Source organism: Leopardus geoffroyi, chromosome B4 (genome assembly GCF_018350155.1).
Source record: "Leopardus geoffroyi isolate Oge1 chromosome B4, O.geoffroyi_Oge1_pat1.0, whole genome shotgun sequence".
Classification (NCBI taxonomy): Eukaryota; Metazoa; Chordata; class Mammalia; order Carnivora; family Felidae; genus Leopardus; species Leopardus geoffroyi.
In genome coordinates this window covers 65330560-65353459 of record NC_059341.1, presented here as the reverse complement: position 1 = coordinate 65353459, position 22900 = coordinate 65330560, and the positions used below count along the sequence as shown (strand labels likewise).

Here is a 22900-nt window from a genome sequence, read left to right as displayed (position 1 = left end):
AATGTCAAAAGAGTGGGGTTCCATTTGTTTGCATGTGTTTGCTAGGCTAGGGCTGAGTTTGAGTTCCAGCCTGAATGTCACATGCCTTGCTCCTACAGGTGTCACATATAAATGAGTCTAGCAGGAGCTTGGCTCTTGTGACATCATCCATCTTTCTAGCAAATTTATTCTTGAGCATCATGATGTGCCAAGAATGCAGCTGGAATCCGTGCTTGTCAAATGGAAGATTCTGCTTATTGTTCACCTGGGGACCCTTGGACCAAGACTCTTACTGGGGAAGGCTTCAATCTTGCTCCTCAAAAAAGATTGCTCCCTACTGCAGTGGCCTGCATGGATAAAATTATTTTTACTGCCTTGTAATCATAGTTATTTCCTAGCTGCTCTCAGCCTTTTAAATGCAAAGAAACTTGATAAGTCTTTAATGCTTTTTGTTTTACTTTCTCAGTCATGGCAGATTTTTTACTTCTCTAACTTACTTATTACTATGTTTTTACATACATTTAGTAACATAAAACCATGAAATAAAAACTATGTAAGACCGAATACTTTATATTCTTTTAAATATGGAAGAGGAAGTAGAATGTAAGAGGTTTTTTTTTTTTTTTTTTGGTCACTGTGGAAAAATCTTTATTTTAAGAAAAAAATTTAGTTAACAAAAACGTTTAACAAGTTTCACTTAACAAAATACACCCAAAAGGAAATCACAGTACAAAGAAAGTTTCAAGTCAAGGCCTCACCAATTCCTATGGTATTAGTAATGTGTCTCAATTTTCAAAACTAACTTATTTTTAAAAGTTTAAACTTAACCTAAAAGATTTTAAATAAAAGTAAACTAGAATGAACAAACATGAGAAATGTTCCTCTTTAATTAGGGATCTAGCACCTTGAGTTTTCCAAAAAAGTATGTCTCCCCAATGTGTTCACAGTGATGTGGTATAAAAGATCCATTTAATGTACTCAAAACTAATTTCACTCAGATAACATCATTCTGAAGTACACTACCAAAATGTTAATTGAGAAAAGCTGAAAATAGTTTTAGTTTACTCAAAGCACATGCTAGAAGAAAGCTTGTATGACAAAACACTGAAGAGGTAATTTTTTAATCCAGATTTCACAAACTCATTGTGCAAAATGGGTCCCACAGCTTCTGTAGGAGGTCAGTCTTAAGGTTGACTCATTCTGCAAGAAAAGCAGAATCCTTTTTCCCCCCAGTTGGTTTTAGAAGTGAATTATCTATAAATATGTCCAAACATACATCCAATTTTGGGCTCCGTGCAATCTCTGTAACACTCTGATGTTCTGAGACTTTCAATGTTTGTCTCTATTCTTGAAAGAATCATAGACTGAATGAAAAGTAATCACTTAATTTGGATCTTTGATTCACCAAGTAATCATAGATATAAGTGCAGCAATGCGATTAGGGGAAGAGGAAATTTAAGGAAACATGACCGTGTTTTCAATACCAGTTGAAATGTATCCAATACTGCATACTGGAACTCTACAAAGTGATTACTGCCTGTACTTAACAAAATTCCTCATGAATCAGCCCCACCCTCAAGAGAAAAGAGCCCACTTGCTAATGGAAGGCTGGAGTTCCCATTTAGACAATCCCTGAAACCTTGATAATCTCTCTTCTGCTGTTTAGACATGTCTCAGGTTTGCAGATTTGGAAGTGTGCTGGTATTTCAGAACAGCAGCACTTCATTCTTCTACAAGAAAACTTCTGCACTGAAAACTTGCACTTCTGCCCTTCATGCACTTCTGCACTGAAAACTTCTCTGAGGGTCAGAACTACTGATAAGTCCTCCCCGTTGCCAGAACCAGTCACTCAGTGAGTCATGCTCTGAGTGAGGATTCAGGTCAGGAACCTCCAAGCACAGCAAAATACCTTCTTCCCTTGGGTTTGAATGGCTGGGGCCCAAATCCCACCATAAAGTCGGAAAACCATGGCATTCAAAGCCAAGTCCTCTATACTTTTAATTCATGCTTGAAATGCCACCTTCTAATCCTCAGAGCAGTCCCCTAGCAGTTCCCTAAGTAATGCCAGGTTCAGTAGAGATTTGCTGTGGGAAACCAAAGTACTGGCTGGCTATTTCTTCAAATTTTCCCAGCCTGCTGGATCTCCCCTAACTGTAAGATCACCAATTCCCTGATTCCCTGGGCAGATTCCTGCCAGAATGAATTATTCTCTTTTGAAAGTCTGAACTTCAAGCTTTTATGGTTACTAAGTACAAGTATCCAGGATGAATTCATATGAGCTTCAGAACTACACTATAGGTACAACAGAACAAAAAGGAACAGACGTGCTCTATGAGTCTCCAGATCCTGGGGTATCAGAACCATCAGAGTGAGGATTGGTACTTAACCCTCTGATCTGTGACCTTCTGAAGGTTCTCAATTTTCACCATGACATAGGTCTTTGTAGGATAAATGGATAACAGTCTTCTAAGGCAGATATTTCAAAATCTGACAGCATGCTGTTTCCCAGAGGTTCACACGTCAGGTAGCTATGATCCATTGTAGTGGTTCTCATTGTTTTTTCCCCTCTAAACATGGTTAGGTTAGAGAGATGGATGCTAGGACTCTAGCCTTCTTTCCAATTCAATAAAGCATGCAAAAAAGAATCACCCCTTCCAGAATTCCTGGTTTCTAGAGGCCACGATGGCTCTAAATGGCCCCCTTCATGTATCCTCCACCGTGGCAGGAGAATCATTACCTTTTCTACCCTGCCTCTTCTGAATATTCTCTCCATCAAAGTCCAACAAGTCCCACAAATGCAGAGACACTGAAGGACTGACAGTTGATGCTTCAACATTTAGCATGGGATAATAAGCATCAATAAACACTGTGCACCCAAAAGAAGGGCGGAGGGAGGAAGTGTTAGGGGAGAACCTTTTCCTACAAGTCTCAAAACCCTGGCTTGAATGCAACAACTTCATTCTCTGAGCACCCTGTAAATCTGAAGAGGCAAAGTAACTTACTGAATTTTTACCATCTCAAAACCACTATCCTAGGCACTATGGAGGAATCAAAAGGGAAGACATCATTCTTGCCTTTTAAGAGCTTCTACTACTTCTCTTATGTCCAACCAGATTCCCAGAGGTCTATAGTATTCACTTGGGAAAGATCCTCCGAATTATTCTGTCCTACAACTCCTTCCAATGCTTGTAGAAAGCTGTGTGAATGAATCTCTCACCTGGCTTGTAGCTCCAGTGTTCTCTCTTTTCCAGATACCTGGAAAGTGTGTGGATACTCTTCATTGTGGGTCTCTACAATTTTCATTCCATCGATGCCAACCCTGGTTCGAACTGTGAATTTAGAGCCCACCAAGCTGAATCTTGGTACACAATACAGCAACATGTTGTTGAACTGCAAGGAGACAGAACACACACCAACAAGTAAGAAAACAAAGAAGAAAGAGGAAAGTGACCAATACGAAAAGTAGCCCTAGGCAAAAATTCCAAGGAATTTCTAGGGAATATCATACTTTCTATGTGAGCAAAATTATTGAAATACTATATTGAGATTTTAGGCCTATGTCAAAATTACCCTATTTTAAAATTTATAACATATTTCTCTTTATTGGTTCATAATAATTAATTATTGTTTTTATTTTGAGAGAGGGGAAGGAGCAGAGGGAGAGAGGGAGAGGGAGAGGGAGAGGGAGAGGGAGGGAGAGGGAGGGGGAGAGAGAGAGAGAGAGAGAGAGAGAATCCCCAGCAGGCTTCACACTGTCAGTGCAGAGCCTGACGTGAGGCTCGATCTCACAAATTGCAAGATCATGACCTGAGCCAAAATCTAGAGTTGGACGCTTAACCAACTGAGCCACTGGGTGCCCTTCATAGTTTACTGATATTTAAGTAAATCAATCATCATTTGTACTATTAAGAAAATTAGTTCAATTAAATTCAGCAATAATTTATTAAAGACTTTCCACATACCAGGACCTGAAATTCTCAACCACATAAGTTGAAGCCCTTAGGCATCAACATTTCTAATTGTTGTGTCTTACAAAGCAAGTCTACAATAGTTATTAGAGAAAAAGAGTAATTTTTAGCAATTATTTTTGTGTGTTTAATATTAGGTTAAAAAAAACCCAAATTATTACTTTAGAACATGTGGGGTTAGCACACTAAGCCCTACATAAAAATCTAAGTTACTGTTTTATATTGGCCCACATCTTAAGAATTTGTCATGTATGAATAGAGAAGTCATCTATTTTGGCAAAAAGTTTTTAAAGATCTTCTTTACCAGATCTGCTTTTAAAATGAAGGACCTTCTGGGTACCTGGGTGGCTTAGTCAGTTAAGCGTCCAACTTTGGCTCAGGTCATGATCTCATGGTTTGTGAGTTTTCGAGCCCCACATTGGGCTCTCTACTGTCAGCTCAGAGCCTGCTTCAGATCCTCTGTCTCCCTCTCTCTCTGCTCCTCCCCACTCATGCTTTCTCTAACTCAAAAATAAATATTTGAAAAAAATTTAAGTAACATGAAGGACTTTATTTTGAAAACTGAATCAAACTTTGTATAATACCTCATTTCTAGTCAACAATGAACTACCCCTGCTAATCAGGACCAAGCAGTAAGTTTGGGGAGGCATTTAATTCACTTTTGAGTATATTAAAACATACAGAAAGAGGAAAGACTAAATACTTAGGTTAATCTGTAGGCAGATTCCTAAAGAAGGTCCATACTTACCTTCTTTCTTCCTATTATTGTCTCTTACACTGTTTCTAGAGTCACATATATTTTTGGAAGACAAGGGCAAATGGGGACTATGCACTGCATAACTTCTCCCGTCTCAGGATAATTATCTCTAAAAGTCACAGGTTGTTAGGAGGATTAAATGAAGAAAACTGTCCTGTTGAACCAGGTCCCGTTTGGCTCCACCTAAGCCATCAAGACAAGAAATCTTGATGGGTTCTGAAAACATTTCAACCTGTTTATGTGACACTGTCCATTGTACTCATTCTGAAAGCAAATTTCTCATCGGTTGTTCCTTGTGCATTATTATGCAACAGCCTGTAACCAGCATCATAAATTTCATTTCCTCAATGGAAATAAAAGGGCACTAAATACACTTTAACAGATGCATCTCAGCACCACATTTCACATTTACGTTTCTAGAAGAGAACCCTAATGACCTATGCCCTATTATTAACAGTCCGCTGTGTTCTAAGTATGGCAATCACTAGCCTCATTGCAGTACACAGGACTTAGGGATTTGAAAACACTCTGAAAGGCTCTCATCACCATCCAGCTTGGTTAATGCAACAGCTTGCTGCTGTTTGTGTTAACATTTCTCTCTATCTTGTACGAAGGCCGTCTCAGGAGTGGATTTGGTCCAGGCTGTAAACAGTGCAGCAGGAAGGGGAGAGCCGCCGACATGCACAGGGCTCAACTTTCAAGACAGCAACAACAGCCTCATTTTCTGCAAACTGAGTGACAAATGTAATGTCATGCCATAAAATTTCTGAGTTATCTGATGCTGTACCCAGTTCACTTTATAAAGTTCAGCAAAGTCTTCTTATTTTATAGAAACACCGTCCATGAATGTGGAAATTCTTGGCATTTAGTTTTTGCAGTTAACACTCATGCAAGATGACAGACTGTTTTATGAATGATGTTTCTCTTTCTGTTTTACACTTGCAAGATTATGTTTCCCTTATCATATAGTCTTCCTAATTGGGGCTTTACGTTCTCAGTGGTCAATAACTGTTTTATCACCCTTCTAGAACTCATGTCACAATCTAATGCTCATCAATAAATACCTTTTTTCTTCTTTCTTACAGCTGAAAATAAGAGCTCTTGACAGACATAAAACAGCGCTTACGAAGTAGCAGATGCCATATATGTACAGGAATTAGGTAGTCACTCTTGTTCCCTCTGTGAACCCTGCTCCTTTGGTGAAAGCTGCTATCACCTTGCCTCTGGGTTTCTGCTGGTCCTGAAGAAGAAGTGATAGCAAGTGCAGCACCAAGTAGATTGACTTTCCCTTTTGGTGCAGGACATCCCTTGTTATCCACGGCCACAGCTCAGAAGTCGTTATGGACATGTAATCTCTGGCTGGTGAGTGAGCTCCAGAAGTGCTAAGCTAGAAGCCAGTCTCAATTTTATTAAAAACACAGGGTGAGTCCCCTTTCTTGATCTCCAGTGTCCTCAACTACTCATATTAAGTCTCTTAAAATGTGTATTTAACTGAAACAATTCAATTTCATGTCTCGCCAGTGACAGTTTCATTCCAGTTTGTTTTAAAAGGTAAAAGAAAAAAGTACATTATTGGAGAAAATTTCCAGTGCCTGCTCTGTATTCAAAGTTTAAATAAGTCATGGAATGGGGGAGGGAAATCAAAACCTGTCCAGCTACAAGCAAATAAAGGCTAGAACTCCAAAGGGCCAAGAATAAAAACCTCCCGGGTCATTCTGTAGGATAATTTAGTGATTTTTTTTTAAACATTCAGATATCAGGTGTGGTTATATAATTTAGTCAACAGAATACACTGCAGTAATACAAACAAGTATGGTGTGGAGGCAAGAAAACGTGCAAACACATGAAAGTCAGCTGAATGTTGAAATCAGATTCTAAATGCAATTTGGCTTTTTTAGAGAAATGTAATACCACCAGAGAAGGATACTGAAAACTAGCCCTCATATTCTTTCTAGAGACAAAAATAAGAAAGGTTGCTGAGGTTACTATGTATAAAAAACCAAAATGCTCTATGCAAAGCAACGTGTGCTGGCAAGAGGAGGGTGCGCGACAAGAACAGTTCAGGGGATGGAGGTGGGTGGGCGTGCTGGGATCAAGAGAACAGACCTACAGAGATGCTTTTAAGATGGTCTTCACAAGACGAATGCGGCTTTCCAGTAACTCTTGCTCTAGGACTCCATTCTCCTGGGAGGCAATGGCAAGAGAGGTTTGATAGCTTACAATAAGTGGAACGAGATGGGTCCTTTCTTCAAAGACACTATGGCTGTAGTTCCCCAAGGCTCCTTGCCATCTGTCCTCCAAATAGCTGCTTAATTTGGCTCTGCACCAAGATATTCAACCTAAAACTATTTCCAGGATAATTCTCAAATGTGAAGATTAAACCAAGGCAATTGGTTAGACACAGAGCTAGAAGCTTAAGTATTGAAACTGTAACAATCATGCAGAAGAAGGGAAAGGAAATTACCTAAGCATCTAAAAGAAGGGGAAAGGCAGAGGGAAGACATTGGTAGAAGGAAGACATTAACTCCCAGGCATTTTGCCCCAAATAGTATATTAAGCATGTCTTTTTAATCTGTATTTTTTTTTAAGTTTATTTATTTATTTAGAGAGAGAGCAAGTGCACATGAGCAGGGTAGGGGTAGAGAGAGGGAGAGAGAGAATCCCAAGCAGGATCCGTGCTGTCAGTGCAGAGCCCGATACGGAACTCGATTGTCATGACTTGAGCCAAAATCAAGAGTCAGACACTTAACTGACTGAGCCACCTAAGTGTCCCTAATCTGTATTTTTGATGCTTTGCTGACAATGGAGGGATTTGTCCTTCTTCGGGTTATCCACTTACTAGAAGTAGTAAATGAGTGACCTACATGCATGCTTTTCATATGGCAACCAACCAATCCAGAGGCCATACCCTAACCACCTCCTTTTTTGAGCTTTTACACCCTGGGCCAGTATTCCCCTGCCCTAATCACTCAGACAACAGCCAGTATATACCCCAGAGCCTGATGGAATTATGTAAACTAGCAAATCTTAAATCTGTTTATTTTGTCTTGCCCATTCCTTCTCACTGAACCCATAATAAACACTCTTGCTCACATTTTCTGTTTGGTTCCTCTGCCTCCTTATGGACTCTGGTGCTTTCTTGTGTAACCACCCCCCGCCCCCCCCCCCCCCCCCCCCCCACCGGCCATGGTATGGCAAGCCTCTCCTTTGAGGAATCTTTGCGTATAATGATCTTTTTCATGGCAATTTTCTCCTGATCTAGTGGTCTCACTGTACCTAAACAACAATCATACATTTCAAAATAATTAGAGCTCAGAACCCTGACATGGCATCACAAGTCCTAGATTTACATTTTTAGCTCTCTGTATGCTCTCTCAGTGGTAAAGTATTTTTGTTGATCTCAAATGAAGATTTTGGAGTTAATTTGGATAGTATCTATAAATCTTATAAAGTTATAGAGATATAATTCATATACCATAAAATTTACCCTTTTAAAATGACAGTTCATGGTTTTTGGTATAGCTATAAATTATGCAAGCATCACTGCTATCTACTCCCAGAACATTTCATGACTCCAAATGGAAACTCTGTCCATTTCCTTTTCCCCACCAGCCCTAGGCAACCTCTACTTACATCCTGCCTCTCTCCATTGCCTACTCTGGACATTGCATATAAATGAAAGCATACAGTATGGGCTTCTGGGAATGGCTTCTTTCACTTGTCAAAGTGCTTTCAAAGTTCATTCATATAGCATGTATCAGTGTTCTATTCCTTTTTACTGCCATATAACATTCCATTGCATAGATATACCACTATATCTGTATGTCCACATATTTTGGCTATTATGAATAATTCTGCATAAGCATTCACATACAAGTTTTGTGTAGACACGTTTTCAATTTTCTTGAGTTGTATACAAACTTGGAAGAGCTGCTAGGTAATAAATATGGTGACCAAATGTTCTTTTTGAAAAATGAGAGATACTGAATACTACTATGCATGGTAATTAGTTCCTGCAAGTTTTCCTATCAAAGGAGGCTGTAACCAGAGGGGGAAAAAAACCCTGTAAGCTCCCAAATAAACTCATAGTATGGCTGATGAGAGGACTGTCCTGCACCAGAAAGTCAGATGTGAGTAACATCCTGAGAAGGTATTGTGGGCCATTCAATGGGCAAGCCTCATGACCAATGTGTCTGGTTTCTTGGACGATAATAACAATCATAACAATAGCTAACATTTACTAGCTATTACTCAGTGTTAGCTTATTGTTACTCCACATTAGCTATTATTCTGATTATTATCACATCATTAGATATAGAAAGGAACTGGAATTAACAGAGACTAAAAACATAATGGCCTGGATGCCCCAGGAAGTGCTCTTAACATTTGAGATAAGCCCCAGACTAAATGTCATTTCCAGGAAGTAAAGGAAAGGACAGGGACTGCCTCCAATGTAAAGGAACTATGTGGCAAACTCATGCATTTTTCAGAGATATTTTAGGCATAAGCTTCACAACCTTGAGTATATACTTCCTCAAACTGGAAAGATTAAAGTAGTGATCAGAGAGGATTCAAAAGAGAACGCTTGTCAGAAAATGGTACTCATTAGCCTCTAAGAACTGAAGGAAAGAGTGAATCTGAAACTAGGAAAATTTGAGAAAACATACCCTGCCCCCACAACTGATGGCTAAGATCATCATAGACAAGTTGTCATCAGCTGTAGGTTACTGAAGTAACTGACACATGGTAAGTACACAGAAAATTTATTTTTAAAATACTTTAAGATTTGAGTCCTTGAAGGAACAAGTTTCAGTTACTAAAGGACATTGTCTTATGTGGAATCCTAACAGTGTTGACTAAATCAGATTAGACAGAATTGCTTTGGTGAGCACACAAACATCCTACTTTTCCAAGATGTACAGAACCACGTCTCTGAATTACTGTTACGTGACCAGCTCACACTAGAATACTCACTAAGAAAAGGTAGCGTTCTTGTGCTGATGTGTTCCGAGCAGCGAGTTTCAGGATCTGTCCTTCTTTTATGAGTTCGTTTGAAGGATTGACAATGTCTTCTTCCTCTCCCAACATTTCATAAATCTCTAAGAGTTTCTTTAGATTCTCCTAGGAAATGAAAACAAAATACAGCAAGACCAAATAAAGGGAGGTTTTACTTTCGTGCCTTTAATAATACAATGACCTTAGCTAAAATCCGAATAATGCAGAAGGGATTGGGACTAAGCACAAATTTGGTATAAAATGTGTCAGTTCCGAGCAAATTGAAACAGGGTGGAAAAGAGGACAGGATTATTCCACATAACACTAAACACTTTATAAATAATCTTTTTTTTGTTCACCTTTATCAATTCATTTTGGTCCAAACCTACAGACAACATTAGGCTATATTATTGACAATTATCTAACTAGAAGATTTCCAACTCCTTTGAAAATTACTTACCATTTTTCTTATTGCACTATTAGAATGGCTTGCTGCCGTAGATATAATCTCAAGTGATTCTAAATGGGAAAAAAGAAAAGTAAATAAATGTATTTTGTCATTACTACGCTACTAGATAGTTGAATAACGTAACGTTATAGTAAGAAGAAACCTGAGACTGTACATCTGACACCAAAAGCAGGGGCAACTTCCATTTATAAAATGAATACTTTCAGAACTTCATTTGTGAGCAGATTATTTGGAACTTGAAGGATACTTCCTCGTAAATAGTCATACACATTTTTATATACGACCCAGATAACGGACCTTCAAAATTAACAATTACCATGTACACTAGATTGGCATAAGGCACTTCGCCAGATGCTTTCATATATATTACGTCACTTAACTCTTCCACAACCTTGAATGGAGAGTCTGTTAGCTCCACTCGGCAGATGAAAGGAATGGCGAGTGATGTGGCTTGGCCAAGGTCACACAATTATGACACTGTAGGGACACACTGGAACCTACATCTTCTGATTCAATGTCCTACAACGTTTCAGCAGTACTATTTTATTAGTTTTATAAGCAAATTAACCACCACGCATAACCAACTTTCTTTGGTGAAACATGTTCACAGTTCTATTCTTGGTCGGGCAAAGGGGAATCAGCTGATGACAATGCTGAAGGAAGGCTCTGCTGTGGAGGCAGTGGGAGAGGTGGGAACGGGAGCCATCTGGTGTGGGCAAGGTAGGAGCCCCAGTGCTGCTGGGGAAGGGCTCTGGAGGCTGAGGCCTCCTGGAGGATCAACCCCAGGGAATGCCCTCAATCCTAAATCATGTCCTGCTCTTTCTTTTTTATCTTAGGAATACCATAGCCTGCTTAATTCTGTTACCACAACAACCTCATTACTTCTGGACCCAATTCTCTTCTTTGTTCCGTGGCTGAACAGAATGCACTTTTGTTGCTTTCTCCTCTCTTTTGGGTCTCTAAAAGCACTTCTGTGATTTCCTTACGATATTAGTTTAAGGAGCAATGGGAAAGCAAAGAGAGAAATAAAATGCCCTACAGTGTTGCTAACGGTCTCATTTTTGACCCTGCCACCTTAGGGCAAGTCTAAGTCTTTGAGTTTAGAAGATACTGCATTTTTATTTATATTTTGGAGAACTATCCTGATTGGGGAATGCTGTGCATGTCACACAGGCTCCAAGGTAGAGGGAAACAAAATAAAATAGCCTGGGATCAGCAGTTTGAGGAAGAGTAGCAGTAATCCCACCCTTAGTCCTACCACTAATTCTGTCGCCAAAACCAACCACTTAGCCCAGAGGAGTGTGAATTGGGCATGAAGTGGAAAACAGAAGAAGTCAAGTCAGGATAATTCTAAACCATAAAGGGAGAAAGGGAAGAAGAGAAGTTCCTGTGGTCACTGACTCACTTGGATGGCAGGAGAAATTCATCAGAGAAAGCCTGTGTTCAAAAAAGACCCAGGTGCCGAGACCAAAGATTGTGTTCTGTGTTCTCATCTCTTACCAGGGTTCATTTATAATAAAGACAAGCAATTATTAGCAAAGTACCAATGTTTCAAGATTGTACAGCAGCACTGTTAGTACTTGACACTAAGCCATCCCTATCTCTTAAATTTTCATTCTTCCCTTCAGTTACCTGATTTTTTTTTTAATTAAAAAAATTTTTTTTCAAGTAAGCTATACACCCAGCGGGGTACTTGAACTCATGATCCCTAGATCGAGAGTCGCATGCTTTGATTTTTTGAAAGAACCTGAGAAAGCTGAACTATTGAAACTCCTGAGTCTTAAAAAAAAAAAAAAAAAATCATTCATTAGGAACCAGTGAAAAAAATAAAAGGCAACTGGAGGAATAGGAATGAAGTTTTCCTGAGAAAATGTTAACTGACACTAAAAAGCATCACTTTCTCTTCTCTTTCAGGGTAGGTAGAACCAAGTTGGTTTAGGTTATTTTTACACAGTAAATGTCATGTTAGCTTTCTTGGTATGTATCAACCTATCTAATTAACCAGCAGCACCAGTAATTCTGAATGGTTGTATTCTTTCTGTGAGAAGGTAATTGTGTATTGCTATTCCAGATGTCTCTAAGACTACTGTTTCAGATTTCTGAGTTAATGATTAACACGAAATCAGCATGAGAAATGTGATTTGCCTTTCTCTAAACCTGGGATCTGGGCTCGGAAGTGCTTGCCTAATTGAGCTGTTGATGACAATTTCCGATGAGGCTATTTTTTGGCAGCAATATCTTACTAAGTTGGCTGTGAGACCTGTCTCTCTCTTTAACCACAAGCCTTCCTGGCCACTTGATTACCCCAGAGCAGAAAGGGGGTGGGGGGAGGAGCATTTACTTTTAGCATCGTTCCAGTCTGGAGAGTCAGGGGGCAACTTCCTTAGGTAGTCCTTGAGGAGCATCTCATACCGGGGGATCCGCTGAACAGGTTCCAGCATGTGGTGCTGCAAAGTCAAGCTCCCGCACACCTTCTGTCTCTATAATGAGAGAGGTTTTTTAAAGAAAGATTTAAAAATTAAGTTGGCCAATCTAAAAACGGTCATACGGAACTTCAATTGTGGACAGGATTTCCCTACAAAGCGTGCTCTGTGGATCACCTGCATTAGATTGATCTAAGGCACTATTAAAATGCAAATTCTGAACCCCACCCCAAAAATGAAATCACAATCTTTGAGGCTCAGGCCTGGGAAGATGCATTTGAAAACACCCCAGTTTCTTACACCATGGAAGTTTGAGGCCCACCAAACTAGAGTAAGAACAGAAAGAAAAATCAAGCAGAATTTTAAGGAAGAAAATTCTCAGATTGCTGGCAACCACTTCAGTCACTAGAAAGGTTTGTGTGGTTACATTATTGAATCAGACTCCAGAGATTTTTAAAAGATGCATGTATTTAATGAGGTTCACTAGGCCCAACTGCGTTAAATGACTTTGGACTCAGCAGAAACTGTTTAATATCAAGGCTACCATAAATGTCATTTCCTTTGAACTTAAAGACTCCACAGAGAAGAATGACAAGATCTGAGTGTCTTAGTATCTGTCACAAAATTTTAATTTTTCATTGGGTCATGGCAGTCTTTTCCATTAGAAACTGAACTCTGTAAATAGATCTCCTTTTCTTACAGCAAAATTGAGTCTATATAGCCTTTGCTTTCAATAAGCTGTTAAGACAGGGAAAAGATTACTTGAAAAATAAGACATGTTCTTGTTCATATTAAACAAACCAGGAATCCAATTAAAATAGTTATTAGACTCTTACTATGATCAAGGCACTGCAGGGTATAAAAGTTGTCTTAAGACATGATGTTTGCATTCAAAGCAAACAAGAAACTAAAGCATTCACAGACAAGAGAGCATTCAACATGAACTCTGATAAGGACAGCTGCTGATGCAAAGGGAAGTGAAGACCAGGGTCGACGGGCAGGAAGAGGGACCTTGGAGAACAACAGTCAGGCATGAAACATGTTGAGTTTTGTTGGCAATAAGATATGTATGGGGAAACAGGGGCTGAGGAAGAACAGGTAATCTGGGTAATTAAGTCAAAGTGAATTATTTAGACTTGCTTCATCTAATGCAGGTTTTCGTGTAGGAGAGCAATAACATTAGATTTGAGATGTGTTAACATTAACTTACTGCAGTGTGACTTAACCTACTGCAGTGGGGAGATGTGGGGATATTAGTTTGGAAGGGATTATTGCAGACCAGGAAAAAAGTATAGAGTCTGAAATCACCATGGAAGCTGAGGAAATCATAACTTTACTTAATAAAGTGTAGAATATTAATGTTATAAGTTTAGTCATTTCATTTGATTTTCTCCAAGCCTATAATATATAATATTATATATCTATGAAATATAGAAAATATTACTGATCCCCACATTTTTACATGAAGAAACCGTGGCTCAGAGAAGTTAAAGTCATCTAAGGTCCCATGACTAAGTGGCAAACTAGAATCCTAAACTCAGTTGATTCCCAGTCCACTAGTCTTTTCAACACCTCAACAATGCCTCATACTAGGGAGAAGACTGATATTTCAGAGATAGAATTTTAAAGATTTCATAAAACAGTAATGGCCACTAATCACCACCATCATTTAGTGAACACTTACTATGCAGTAAACATACTAAACATCTTCAGTATACTGTTTCACAGGCAAATTAATGCACAGAGAATGAGGAAAAGTGACGAAAGATAAAGTTAACTTATCAAACTCTGGTGAACGAGAAAATATTTGTTCTAATAATCACATAACCACAAGCTACTCTGTATAAGGCACAAAAAATCAAGATGGAAAAAGTACTTGGGTGCTAAAGGCAGGAATGGAACATGTTGACTTTGTTTTGATAGCAAAATGTTGATACAGAGTTGTGTAACCAGCATTCAACAAGGTGCAATGACAGTTTAGAGGCAGGAAACAGACTAGAAAAATGACCCTACCGGCATCTGTAGGACATGATGGTTAAAGCCTCAGGAACATGTGACATCACAGAGGGTGTGAAGGTTGAAAAGAATGTGAAGGGCCACATTCTTGTACTCTGTCCACATTTCAGTATAAGTAAAAGGGGCTAGTAAAAGAATCAAAGGAGCCAGTATTCAGAAAGGTAGATGAGTGCTTAATGATGAGAGAAGAAAAAGAAAGAGTAAATGGGAAGAGGCAGGACTTTTGGTTATGGCTGAGAGAGCAGACTAGCAAAATCCCCCCTGGAAAACGCAACTAGAAAGGGGAATAAAACTGATAAAACTACCATTTTGGTACTTTGGAAACTGATGAAAGGCATAGAACGATCTGAAAAGTATTTATGCTTTGAAAATTGTTGACCTTTGGGTAAGAACAGTGAGAATCTGTGGCATTCTGGCCTGAGGCCGTACCCATTCCTCCCCTAACAAAGGAAGTTTCAAAGACCGAAAGGTTCAGCAGGGGTGGGACTGGCAGTGTCTCTGCTAAAGTTTAAGAGGGCTCATATTATTAGATTTGGAATGGTGGGCGAGGCACACATCCAGGAACACTGTTGGTGAAAGTGAATAGTTCTGAGGTGGGCAAGTGGAGAAGACCAATGGCTTCACTGGGCTGAAGCTGTGGTTGTGTGTTGGGGAAGGGGAGCAGATAATAATTTTCTTGGCTGAGGCTCTGTAGATGATCAGTAGAGACTGAAGACAGCTTGACTCAGCATAGTCTCCTGGCCACCCTGAGGCTGTGAACTCGTCCTGAGGAGATGTAAAAGGGTCCAGTGGACTTGAAAATGGTCAGATCTTTAAATGTGCTCTCCTATGCATAGACAGGTCCATCAGCAGAGGACAGAAGTGTACTGGCTCTAGGTAGTTAATCATCTCTGTTCAATAACTGTTTGACCCCTAACCTACACAGACATAGGGGTAATCCCTACAAAACTGGGATCACATACACACACATGAATATTAAACAAAAAAACTGAATAGAGACATTGGCAACAGCATACCAGAAGAGAGACAGGTTTTATAGATTTAGTATAAGCAAGTTACTAAACAAACGAAAGTAACCAAAGCCACTTTCAGTGGGGGAAAGCAAAACCTGGAGTTGCTACAATAGGTTATCTAAAATGTCCAGTATTCAACAACAACAACAAAAAAGAGACATTCAGAGAAATAGTAAACTGTTACCTATACTGAAGAAAAAAGGCAATCAAAAGAAACTGTCTCTGAACACAGATACTGGATATGGGCGACAAAGACTTCAGCGTAGCTATTATAAAAACATTCAAAGAATTAAAGGAAATTGTAGTTGAAAAACATGAAAAGTGTAACAATAATGAATGCACAAATAGCAATTTTCAAGGAGGAAACAGGTGTTATAAAAAGAACCAATGGAAATTCTGGAGTTGAACCATACAATAGCCGGGATGAAAAATGCACTGCAGGGACTCAACAGCAGATTCCAGATGGCAGAAGAAAAAATCAGAGTGCCTGGGTGGCTCAGTCAGTTGAGTACAAGACTTTGGCTCAGGTCATGATCTCATGCATCAGGCTTGCTGCTGTCAGCACAGAGCCTGGTTCGGATCCTCTGCCCCTGTCTCTCTGTCCCTCCGCTGCTCACTCTCACTGTCTCTCTCAAAAATAAATATTAATGGGGCGCCTGGGTGGCGCAGTCGGTTAAGCGTCCGACTTCAGCCAGGTCACGATCTCGCGGTCCGTGAGTTCGAGCCCCGCGTCAGGCTCTGGGCTGATGGCTCAGAGCCTGGAGCCTGTTTCCGATTCTGTGTCTCCCTCTCTCTCTGCCCCTCCCCCGTTCATGCTCTGTCTCTCTCTGTCCTAAAAAGAAATAAACGTTGAAAAAAAAAAATTAAAAAAAAAAAAAAAAATAAATAAATAAATATTAAAAAAAAGAAAAAAAAGAAAAAAATGAATTCAAAGAAAGATTAATAGAAATTATACAATCCGGAGAACAGAAAAAAGACTGAAGAAAAATGAATAGTCTCAGAAACTTGTAGAATAACATCAAGAACACCAACATATGTGTACTTGGAGCAAATTATTTGAAGAAATAATGGCTGAAAACTTCTCAAATTAATTAAAAAAACCCCTATACATCCCAGAAATTCAATCCTAAGCAAGATAAATATAGAAAGATTTACATTAGATACATACCGTTGAAAGAAAAAAGCAAAGAGATAAATTTGAAAATAGCAAGAGAAAAGCAATTCAGCACATACAGGAAATAATATAATTAATAACTTCCCATATGAAACAACAGAGGACAGAGTACAGTGAATGACATTCATTTTGCTGAAAGAAAAAAAAACCTATTAACCCAGATTCTGTATCTAGCAACACTATCAATTCAGTAGTGAAGAAAAAAATAAAGATTTTCCCAACAAAAGACCAAGAAAATTTGTTACTATCCAATCTCTGCCTTGTAAGAAACATTTATCACTTTTCTTTTAAAATTTTTAAAGTTTATTTATTTTTGAGATACAGAGAGTGTGTGTGTGAGCAGTGGAGGGGCGGGGGGTGGGGGGCACAGAATCCAAAGCAGGCTCCAGGCTCTGAGTTGTCAGCACAGAGCCCGATGTGGGGCTCAAACTCACAAACCATGAGATCATGACCTGAGCTGAAGTTGGATGCTTAACTGACTGAGCCACCCAGGTAACCCAAAACATTTAACACCCTTTGTAGAAAGGAACTTACTCTAGAAATGGTAAATATATGGGTTAATAATTTTTTTTGGTACATTTTTTCTTATATCCTCTCTTCTTTCAAAGATACAAAATTATATAAAATAATAATTATATCACTGTATTATTGAATTTAAAACCTATATAAAGGTAATGTATATGATACTAAAAGCATGGAGCATGGAGGAACTGAGCTATGATGGAGCAAAATGCCTGTATTTTATTAGAATTAATATTAGCATTAACCTGAAGTAGATTGTGGTAAATTAAGATGCATATTATAATTCCTCCAACAAACAGAAGGAAAAAAACATTTAAAATTTAGAGGAATTAAAATGGTAAATAAAAAATATTTGTATAGCACAAAAGAAAGCAGAGAAAGAGCAGCAGAATCCTCACCCCAAGGACCTTATGTGATCTCAAGAATTCCTTTTCAACATTTAAACTATCAAGTTATTAACACCTTTGACTAGAGAATCAAATAGAAATCACTATGGAGTTATCTAAAATATGTTATCCAGGTTTGGCACAACTGAAAAAAAGTCAGGACACATATGTAAAGTCACACACACACACACACACACACACACACACACACACACACAGAATAATAATGTCTGCAAAATGTCAGGTTTATGGCAATCATTTTTTATATTCATTGCATCATCTCAACCTCTGAAAGAAAGCAAGAGAGTCACAGACCCGAATGGGAAATCACTTTGTAAATCCATGTGAATCTTTATAAAAGCTACACTCTCCTGGTCTCAAAAGCAAATGGAGAATTTACTGCTCAGTGCATGGCATGTGCTCGATAAATACATTAATTCTGCATAGATGATTTTTACATCATTCAGAATAACATGGAATTTGGTGGTCTCAGACAGATGTCTCAATCTAAACTTTAGATCTAGAAGACCTTATGATTTGTATAGGAAAATAATTCATAGCCTTGAACAAGAGTCCAATTACCTGAATTTCTTCAACTACTGATTTGAACTGGGGGATACGCTCTGTCATGTTTTTAACCAATTCCATTGCATTATCAAATCCTTTCACATATTCTCCATACATCTTAAGGAATGGTGCCAATTTCTGAAGGATGTCACCAATTCTAGGGGTAGTTTCCCTGTATAAAATACAGAAACAAGTCATTAAGATTTCTTATAGAGTAAGTGAATTAATAGGACTTCAAATGAAGTGATCACTGTGTATACACATTCTTTGCTTTATCAGATCCACCTTGCTATGAGATTCGTAGAGAATAAGGCAGCGCCTTTTTTTTTTAAGTTTATTTTTGAGAGAAAGAGCACGAGTGGGGGAGGAGGAGAGAAAGATGGAGACAGAATCTGAAGGGGGCTCCACGCTCTGAGCTGTCAGCACAGAGCCCAACGTGGGGCTTGAACTCACGAACTGTGAGATCATGACCTGAGCCAAAGTTGGACGCTTAACCGACTGAGCCACCCAGGCGTCCCTGAAGCAGGACCTTTTTAAAGGGACTTTAGGAATGAAAAACTATGGAGTTTTTAAAGCTCCAGATTACCCTGGAATCTTGTCCCCACTAATCAAAAGATAGTTTAGAGAGCAGAGATGAAATCCTTTTAAACCAAAGCTAAAAATGTACCACAACTTCTTTACCATACAAATTTAACACAGATGTTTGGCTATAGCTCTGTGTAGCATTGTTGTTTCCATTTATAAGCAAATAACACAGCATCTAATATGACTGCCTTAGACAAATCGCTGGCCATCTATTCCTCTTACCATTCTTGCATTCGTTTTTCCAGCTCTGGCAATAGGAATTTACTATGGAAGACATTTATTGATGAAATATTAGAAAAGATTTTATTCACCATCTCTGCTGAAAATGAGCCTCGATTTGCTTCTTCCAATAATTTGCAGTAAAATACCTGAATAAGAGAATAAAGCAAACGTTACTTCAAATTTACTGGTTAACCACCTAGCACTGGGCTAGGCATAGTGGGCTCTTAGTAACTTATTGAATGAAAAAGTTCATGAATCAAGAAATCAATCATTTTTGAAATGGATGAGTATATGCTTTGATTGAGAAGAACCAGGAGTTAGAATTAGAAAAGTTGACTCTAACTTAGGCTCTCCCTCCGTTTTGGAGATATTAACCTCTTCTACGCCAGAAAATTTCCAATTGAGGTAAAAGGATTTACTTCTATCTATAAGTAGAGTTAGACATGGAAGGAAAATTTTATCAAAATTAATAATTTTTGGTGGTATTTTTCACTCTTCTTTATGTTTTGAATGACTTTGACAGTATTGCCCTTTATTGTAATTTGTGGGCCTAAATCTCACTTTCCCTATTAAAACTGTCTGCCCCCTTGGGAAGGGAGGCCATCATAATTTAGTTCCCACAGAAGAACAGGTGCTTAATATCTGGCCAGTGGATGAATAAAAGAATATTTCAGTTCACAGATGTTTACTTGCTTTTTAGTAAGTAATAATGCAAGATAACTTAAACACTTATAAAAGGGTACAAAGATCTTCTCCTGTACATAACAATGGTATCTTAAAGACACTTTTTAAAAAACTGCACTCTTAGCTATTCTCCACTATGGCTACTATACCTCTTAATTGCCATTCTGTTAAATGTAGGCAGAAGGAAGTCTGTTCCTTCAAATGTCCAGATGGTTGTTAATTTTCTAAATTCACCTCCACTGCATTTTCTTGGGAGGCAAAAAGAACACAAAATTATGTCCTTAGAGACTCCAACAGATAGGATATTTTAAGTAATTAAGACTCTAAAATTCTAAAAAGGTCAGCAACAGTAGCTGACAAGCTAATATGGCTAAAATAACAAAAAAGAATGAAGACAAAAAAAACACAAAACTTGTAAGAGGAAAAGACATGTCTCCACAATAGGAATACTTAACGTTTCTGGTCTGTATTCCCCTGAGGGGAAATCGTTTCAAACATACAAACACATGAATTGACTGACTTACAGTGAAATTCTTTGGAAAGTGAGTGTTTAAGACACAAACTCATTATTTCAAAGGACAGAAGCCTTAATGTGGCCCCTTAAGGCTCATCTGACAGGGCCATAGTCCACTCTAGGAACCAATGATAAGGAGGCATACCCAGGATGGCCTGTTCCCATGAAGTTCCAGTTTTCCAATGGCAGAAGTGAGATAATTCTTCTTATAGTTAGTACTCAAACATGGCAACTTTCTCTTCTAATAAGAGGGGTCTAATGAGCAATTTACCAGTTATCTTGTTCTTTTATCACTAAAACAATATTAAGAAGCCTTAATAATTTTTAAGCGATTCTTCGTAATGTGTATTTAAAATGATACTCAAGGCCCCAACATGACGAAAGTACAAAATGTGATAAAGTACTCTGAATGCCATTTCTAACAAATATTGACTGTGCAACTTTATGCCAGGCACTATATTAGATGTCTCCTACAAGCTTGAACAAGTGAACGCTCAAAATGCCTTCTGGCCCTATTACTCCATCAATTCAGATGACTCACATGGGTCTGAACAGCACATGAGACAAACAGAATCAATGACATATTCATGAAGGCATTAGAATCACCAATCTCTTATTTAGATTATAATGGGAACATGGCTTTAGGATCATAATAAATGGTCACGAAACAGACTAGTGTTTAGGGATGAAAGATAAAGGCATTTTGTGACTCATACAGAGAGTCCTTGAATCTGCTTTTTATGAACTGAAAAACCTTTATGTCTAGTGCATTCACTGACAAAGCTAAAAATCCTAAAGATTTCCTTGAAGAAAAAGCTTTCACTGGCAAAAAACAGTTATGCCCATCCAGTAGTTTCTAAAGCCCCTTTACTAAAAATGATATATAATGCCAAAAAATAAAATAATCCTGAATGGGAAAATATTACCTTATCTAAGAGGTCAAGTCGGTTGACATAAGCTCTTTCTGTAAGCAAAAGTTCGTTGGCTATTTTGTGAAGTTTTTGTTCATTAGTTTCCTAAAAATAGAATAGATATCCACATATTAGGAAATAAAACTTAGACAAGACTTTTCAAGTAATAAGCACCTTATCAAATGGTCAAAACAGTTTTCTCAAGCTTCTCAGCTACCCAATTCCTTTCAGCCATGAAGGACCACCCAACCAGAAATGAACAAAATTAAAAATAAGCATTCTGCTAGATTTAACCTATAACGACTTCTTTAGCTTCTGTCAAAATCAACACTATCATCTATTTTGCCCTTGAAACACCTTTTATGTTTCTCAGACACTAAATTTGGCTCATTTTCTCCCTGTCTCTCTTAGGCTACTCTTCAGAAATGATTTCAACACTCTTTCAGATAATTTGTCTAATTATTAGCTCTATGCATCTAACTTTTTGCCTTTTTAAAAAAACATTAGGAAAAATTTCAATCATATATGAGTAAAGAGTAAAATGAACCAGCAAATATCTATCAATGAGATTCAGTAACTATCAACTCATTGTTAATATTGTTTCATCTATGCCCTCCTCCTCTCTCTACCCATATTATATTAAATTAAAAACAAACATTTTATTATTTCCTCAGTGTATGTTTACTTGGCCCCTAAATGTATTTGGAGAGCTTTGCTAGTTCTGTGAGAATGGGAACACTTTTTTTCTCGGTAACTTGGTAACCCTCCTGTCTAATACAGTGCTTCAATAAAATATTGGCGTTTGATAAAATATTGCTGAATAAATGAATGAGTAGCAATCATACATTCCTATTGTTGGACATTTATTACCACTCTGACATGCTGTCAATGTAAGACCAAACTCATTTTTTCAGGAAAGCCTCTATCCTATCACCTCCCAACTCCACCCCACTGGAACTTTACCAGCCTGGCAATGGTTCCATCCTTTCCCAGTCATCTGCCTTTGGTACCTTGAATCACTGTAAATGTAGCTCCCTGCCATAAAATCCAGCTGGCTACGAATGTCTACTCATACTATGTCTTTAGCAACCATCCCTTTAATTCTCATCACTGCCGCCTGGTTTTGCTCATACAGTATCTCAAACCCAGGCTAATCAAAAACTCCCATTTTGATGTGATTCTACTACTTTTTGGCTCTAACACACCTTGTATGCGGTTGTATAAGCAATCTTTCCAACCCTGCTTTGCCAAGATCATTCTACTTTCCATAGAAAGAAAATGTTTAACAGTCCTTTCTTTTTTTAAAATTTTTTAAATGTTTATTTATTTTCGAGAGGGAGGAGAGAGCACACGTGTGTGAGTGGGGAGGGGCAGAGAGAGGAAGACACAGAATCTGAAGCAGGCTCCAGGCTCTGAGCTGTCAGCACAGAGCCTGATATGGGGCTCAAACCCACGAGACATGAGATCATGACCTAAGCCGAAGTCGGACACTTAACCAAATGAGTCACCCAGGTGCCCCAACAGTCCTTCTTTCACCAGTGGGATAACAGCCAGACTATGTATAATTCAGGACTGTTCAAATCTCATCTCTACTCATTGTCTCAGACTTCTTTCCCATTGTATCTTTGCAGGCACCCTTCCCTCCAAACACATGAATCTAACCCACCATTATCCAAATGTGTCCATGGTCATTCCCAAACCTTTTTTCTTTCCAT

General features: G+C 38.5%; 1 protein-coding gene across 12 annotated transcripts in view; it reads right to left on the bottom strand.

Annotated features, from left to right (window-relative positions):
- The window catches only part of FGD4 (FYVE, RhoGEF and PH domain containing 4), a 248462-nt gene that overhangs the window by 47162 nt on the left and 178400 nt on the right, over positions 1-22900 (bottom strand). For 10 of the 12 annotated variants that reach the window (XM_045465984.1, XM_045465985.1, XM_045465983.1 and 7 more), the window contains 7 exons: positions 21201-21290; positions 19077-19222; positions 18285-18441; positions 12510-12648; positions 10160-10218; positions 9679-9825; positions 3197-3369 (listed from right to left, as the gene is read on the bottom strand). In XM_045465984.1, coding sequence (XP_045321940.1) covers positions 3197-3369; positions 9679-9825; positions 10160-10218; positions 12510-12648; positions 18285-18441; positions 19077-19222; positions 21201-21290 — 911 coding nt within the window. Of the gene's footprint in view, positions 1-3196; positions 3370-9678; positions 9826-10159; positions 10219-12509; positions 12649-18284; positions 18442-19076; positions 19223-19909; positions 20009-21200; positions 21291-22900 lie in introns of those variants that run through there. The other 2 variants (XM_045465994.1, XM_045465995.1) reach the window with 2 other exon arrangements.